The following is a 6,311-nucleotide window of genomic DNA, read 5'->3' as shown; positions in this document are numbered from 1 at the left end:
CTAAATGAAAAAATTGTGCAACCAATTGGGATGATTTCACTTTTTGTAGACTCCATTGATAATGAATTGATGCAATGTAGACATTATAACATAAACCTTACGCGGTCTCGGTTATAGTATTTATACTGCACCTATTCTTGATCAATTGATTTTACAAAAGTGAAGTTGTCTCAATTTTTTTAACACCTTTTTCATTTAGAACATAGTAAGTATTTTCATTATTAAAATATTTTAAAAATAATAATTAACAAAATTGTAAAAGCGAAATAGAAACTAAGTTATTAATAGACATAAATGAAATGGCAGCAGTAGCTAGGGCTAGATTCGAAGAGAGCTTGTTCGGGCTCGAAATGAGCTTTGCTCGAACGAGCCCGAGCCCGGGCCCGAGCTTGCCTTGAATGAGCCCGAGCTCGAACGCGAGTCTGAATTTTAAGCAAAAAATGAATACGAGCCTGAATCCAAACATCGATTAAACGAGCTAAGCTCGGCTCGCGAGCCAATCACTCAAATAAAAAACATAATTTTAAGCAAAAAACGACACCGTTTGTTCTTTGAAATACGAGCTTAAAGCGAACCTGAGCCCGAACACACGAACCTAAACACTAAAATTATGAAACAAGCCGAACACGAACATGTGTATAGTGAGCTCGATGAGCCCGAACCCAAGCCCGAGCTTGGGCTCACTGAAAACGAGTTGAAAATGAGTTGGACCCTATTCGGGCTCGACTCGGCTCGTATCCAACCCTAGTAATAGCAAGTATAAAAAAAATATGAGAGACACTATTTGATGACTACCCACACGAGCTATTTGGTTCTTCTTCATGGTTGAGCGTATGAAAAATAGTTGTCCCGACTCAAGTGTCGAATAGGTTAAAAAGATATAGCTAGAGAATACAAGTCCATTGCAGTGTCACTAATAAAATAAAAAATTTTCTTTAATTGGATACAACATTTAATAATATAAAATAATTTTGCATCATTTGAAAATATATATAAAATGTGATTTGGAGTATCGAGTTACAATTTGTAATCCTTGGTCGTATTAATTTGGAAGAAAATTTATACTAGTAAATTTAAATCATTATTTTTTTAAATTTATTATTTTATTAATATAAAAACAGGTCGACTTATTTAGAGTTCAGCATGGCATGACCCTATGTGCATAAAGTTATACTGTGCGCCTTCCTGTTTCTGTGGGCTAGTCCAACACAGAGGCTGGGTGACTGTGTAGGCTTTAGGCTTGGCACTACCTGCAAGCCCAATAGGCTACAATGAAACTAGCCCGACACACCCCACCGTAGTCTCTACAAAAAAGTTATCCAGGCTGGCTTTAAAATATTTAATTATTTTAGTTGACTAAGAGATTGACTTATAATTTTTAAAAATATATTTATTATCATTTCCTAGCAGTGTTTACGGTCTGATTCAGTATGATTTAAAAGTTTTTTCAAATCAAACAATAAAAACAATTTGAAAAATCTAAACCAAACTAGAAAAATACAATTTGATTTAGTTTGGATTACAATTTAAACATTTTAAAATCATTCATTTATATATATATAAAAAATAAAATTAATTGAATAATAGTTTTATAAAACATAATATAAATGTGTAAAATAAATGATAAAATAAATATGAAAAAAATTGTATATCTAATTACTTATTAAAAAATTAAATCATATATAATTATATATATTCCAAAACTGATAGAATAATAAAATTTAAAAAAAAAACTCTGCGTTAAAATTATTTTATTCTTTTTCATTAAATCCTTCATTAAAATTGAAAGTTTAACAAAAGTACTAACTTCTTCATAATAAGATCAATTAACTAGTTGTAGATCATTTGCTAATACATAACTTATGCCCAGGATAAACAAATTCACTTAGACAGTCGTTTGTTTGGTTGAAAATTGGGATGTCTTCTTCTGAATTGTAGAAGGAGCATCACAAGGAGGCATGTAAGCTGGTGGCGGAAGCATAGATGTCTCAGCGGTTGGCCCATTCTTCACTATAATAACGGTGTTCATTCCCATAGTATAATGTTTATCAAAATGACAATGCCACAGCCACACCCCTGCCCAAATTCATCATTCATTGTTCAAATTAATGTGTATATATATACACTATCACAAATATTCAATTTAAGGATGAAATATTTGATCTCTAAATACATTTTGTTTTTAATTTTTAAGAACAAATTTTTTATTTTTTTGGACGAAAATTTTTGTTACTTTCTATGAAATTTGTTGTAGTGATACTAAAAAAAAATTAACATTAACAAAAGAAAAATAAGAATTGCATAAATATTCCGTCATTATTATAAGTGTTATTTTCATAAATTTGGAGATCAACTATTTATAATTTTGTTAAAAATAATAAATTTATGACTTTAATGAGAATAACTTGATTATTAAAAGTCTATTTTCTATCGTTAAAAATTTATAACAAAAAATATTTCATCATCGTCTATCATTATAATTTTTCTCATTTAAAATATTTTTATCATTATTATTTTTAACGAAAAAAACTATAACAACATGTAATGAATTATTTTATCATTAACACTTTTTAATGGTAAAATTTTTTCTATTGTTAAAATTTTTTAACCATAAAGAATAGATTTTTAATCACTATTTTTTCTTTATTAAACTTATGAATTTATTTATTATTAATAAAAATATAAATAATTAATTATTAAAATAATAAAAATAATATTTATAACAATCAAATATTTGTCTGACTGTTATTTTCCTCCCACTTATTTTATTCCCTTTTTTTTTTGGGTGATATCTTACTCCTGAAACCAAAATTTGAGTGAAGAGCAAACATACCAGGATTAAGTGCTTTGAATCTAACAGTAACCCATCCTTTTTTGGGAAGGTTAACAGTACTGATAAGGGGTGGATCAACCAAATTGTAAGATTCAGGGTCCTGATCAAAATCAAAATTGCCATAACCTGATCCAACCACGTAAAAGCTATGTCCATGAAGATGCATGAGATGATTCTCCGATGCATTCAAAACATTGGATGATTGAAATATCATCTCCACTTCTTCACCGTATTTAAGCACTTTCACCTTCGTCGCCAACAACGATTGCGATGTGTTTATGGTATCCGACACGAAATCGTAGAACTCTAGAGGATAGTCCGGAAAATCCTCAGTATAAAATCCTGTCATGTTCCTGCACCAATTAAAAGATTTATTATTTTTGTTACTTTTGTAATATTCTAAGGACAGTTTTATTCGAAACTAATGTTATACGTATCCACTTTTAAGTACATAAATAACTTATTTACTTGATGATATATATCAAATTTATATCTATTTATGTAAGCAAAGTAGATATGTATGGTTTTATTGGTTGGTACAACTATCTTACTTATAATATGCTTCAAGGACATCTGTCCAAGGGTTCACCCAGGTGACATTATTCAAGCTTGAAGCTGAAGAGGGAGTAAGACTCCCTGAATGATTGTACATGAACTGGTTTTCCGCGACCGCAACGTACATTCTAGTAGTAATATTCTTGGGCACATCCTGAACCGTTAAGCTCCTTTTTCTGTTTCTGAAGCTGACTGCGGCATTTTCATCTGCAAAATCAGGAAGAGAGGTGGGAAACTCTATGGTTTCTGGATCCTGTGTGTAGTTTCCATCGATGTATTGGAGAATAGCTGTGACATTAAATTTGTTATATGTGATGAAACTGGCTTTGCCAGAATAGGATTGTCTGGCGGCAATATAATATTGGCCACCCAGAGATTTTTGGTCTGCCGTAACAAGAACGTCCATGGTTTGTCCAGGGCCAATGACGATGTAGCTTGTGAAAATTGGCTTGAGATATGCAGCATCCTGTGAAACGACTGTGAGATTGTGCCCAGCAATGGCAAAAAACATTTCTGCATTCATCACAGCGTTCACTAGACGGAGAAGATAAGTCTTCCCATAATCGACCATCCAACGATGTGTGTGCTCTGTTAACATATAATTCATCAAACACACATCTGTAAAGGCTAAACAAATATTTCTTCGTTTTATGTGGATTATTGTGTATACCTTTAGAGCATTGGGCGAAATCTCCAGGTTGGCCATTGATTGTGTATGCATCCGACTTGGGTAAATCTGCTGCTGTTTCTAGGTCATAGTCAACTAAGAGATTGACATCTTGGATATACCAAGATCCTGAAAGAACATGATAGAAACACCCAAACATATTATGACACATTATTTGTCTATTTAATTACATATTCAGAAGTATTTGTAAATGAAATGCAAAATACCAAGTACGAGAATTTCTTCAGCATAAGGGAGAGGAAACGGATAGGTAGATCCTTGTTCAGGATAAATGACAATGGCGCCATGAACAGTGTTTCTTGTCCAATCACTGTGAGCATGCCACCAAAGGGTGCCTTCTTCATCAGAAAATATAACTTGATAGGTGAAATTTGTCCCTGGTTTTATTGCACATTGTGTAACGTATTCAGGACCATCTGACCATGGATTTCTTGGCTGCCTCACCCCATGCCTGTTAAATAGAAATTTCACACAAAATTCTTTTCGTTATATTTAGAAATTGTAATTAAAAATTTAATATTAAATGGAATCTAAAGAGATAAAATATAATTTTTATTGGACACAAAGCAAAAAAACTCTTTTTTAAGTCTCTAGTTGATCAAATTAAACTCTATTTTTATATCATTTAAGATATATATATGTATGTATATGAATGAAAATGAAAAAAAACAAAAAAAAAAACAAAGAGATAAACCTTTACTTGTATCTATTAATTCTCACCAACTTTGCTCACTCCTAAACACATTGGTGGGTGGGTCATCTTTAATGCAGTCTATTGGGTCCAAGGCATGTTATCTTTCATGTTGAGTCAGCTACAGATTTATAAAGCCCACGGTAGGACCCTAACAGGTTGGTCTGCAGGCTTTTTATTAAATAAAATTTTTAAATCATGTTTTCTAATAAAAGAAAACATGTTAGAAAATTTAATCGTGATTAGAAAAAAAATAAACTTATTTATAAGGCCAAAACACTTACTCCCACGCAATGTTTAGTTCACTCTCAAACTGATATTCATAGGATTTCAAAAACTCAAATATCCACTCTTGATGAAACTTTGGGTGAAGGAAAGTTTTTAGTTTTTAAGCCTGAGGAAAAAATATGATGAATTTATAGTTTTTTTTTTTTAAATAACAATTTTACCTTGACAGTAACAATAAAATTTAATAGATGGATTGGCACTTAGATTTTCGATAGTTTGGAAAGTTGGGAAATAGTCATTTGACCTTATTTTCAATTTAAAATCACTCAATCACTTAATAACACATATCAAGTATATCTTCATTTATATACTTAAAGTGAGTACACATAATTTTATTATGTGTATATATATTTGAACAATAAAATTATATGTATAAATAATAACTGTGTTATTTTATCTCTAATTTAGATATATCCAATCACGCGGTAAAAAGAAATTAAACAAAGAAACATATCAGCTCTATTAACTTTTATGGAAAAAAAACATTTATGAAAACTCTAAACTAATATTTCCAAAATTTTCATCCCAAAATTAAAAAAGAAAATTATTTCATATTATTTTAAGTCATTTTCCCCTTGTTCAGTATCTAATTTTATATAAAATAGTATTATATGTACAAATAATGATGTATTATCATACAATTAAACAGTTAAAAATTAAAGATAAAATAATAACCAATCATATGGTAATTGATTCAATATAATATGTAATATTTGAGAAGGGAGAGAGAGAAATAACCAGTGGATTGTGAGTTTGTAACCTCCTTGATTATGAACGTTAACAAAAACAATATCACCTTTATGAACATACAGGGTTGGCCCAGGAAACTGGCCGTTTACCAGCATCCTTTTGTTGGTGTTGCACAGCCTGGTCAAATTTTCCTCCCTAAGCTACATATCATCACAAGACAAAACAATTATGAAGAAGAAGAAGAAGAAGAAGAAGAAGAAGAAGTCACAGGAAGATCTATGCTTGCATACAAATATGTATGAATACGGAGATATCAGTCATTCAGCCATGTCCTTAAAGCAAGAATAAAAAGTGACGATCAATGAGTGAAAGCTAGCTCTTACAACAAAGTCATGGTAATGAACTTCCGCTTGCACCAAGCAGACCAGCAAAGCAAATCCGCTGATTACCACCAACTGTTGAAGAAAACCCATTATCTTCAAAGCACTCGTATGCTCTTGGTTGCCTAAAAAGGCCTCTTAGCTAGGTTTCCTTTTATAGTTATGAAAAGGCCAAAAGATCTATTC

General features: G+C 31.2%; 1 protein-coding gene across 1 annotated transcript; it reads right to left on the bottom strand.

The window, feature by feature from the left end:
• Positions 1 to 1,736: 1,736 nt before the first annotated feature.
• Positions 1,737 to 6,256, bottom strand: LOC123228569 (putative laccase-9). Its single transcript, XM_044653971.1, has 7 exons — positions 6,129 to 6,256; positions 5,794 to 5,945; positions 4,283 to 4,527; positions 4,059 to 4,184; positions 3,385 to 3,976; positions 2,834 to 3,186; positions 1,737 to 2,076 (listed from the first exon to the last, which is right to left on the bottom strand). The coding sequence occupies exons 1-7, from the start codon at positions 6,216 to 6,218 to the stop codon at positions 1,886 to 1,888; spliced, it is 1,749 nt and encodes a 582-aa protein (XP_044509906.1). The 5' UTR covers positions 6,219 to 6,256; the 3' UTR covers positions 1,737 to 1,885.
• Positions 6,257 to 6,311: the final 55 nt, after the last annotated feature.

This window comes from Mangifera indica, chromosome 11 (assembly GCF_011075055.1).
Source record: "Mangifera indica cultivar Alphonso chromosome 11, CATAS_Mindica_2.1, whole genome shotgun sequence".
Lineage (NCBI taxonomy): Eukaryota > Viridiplantae > Streptophyta > Magnoliopsida > Sapindales > Anacardiaceae > Mangifera > Mangifera indica.
This window is presented reverse-complemented; position numbering and strand designations above follow the sequence as displayed.

Bases quoted from the DNA above. Each gene is read 5' to 3' on its own strand.
- LOC123228569 (XM_044653971.1), bottom strand. From the start codon at position 6,218: ATGGGTTTTCTTCAACAGTTGGTGGTAATCAGCGGATTTGCTTTGCTG. The intron at 3,187-3,384 runs GTAAGATAGTTG...TAATTGGTGCAG, and splicing joins GTCCTTGAAGCATATTATAA to GAACATGACAGGATTTTATA. The intron at 2,077-2,833 runs GTATGTTTGCTC...GAATTTGGGCAG, and splicing joins ATTCAAAGCACTTAATCCTG to GGGTGTGGCTGTGGCATTGT.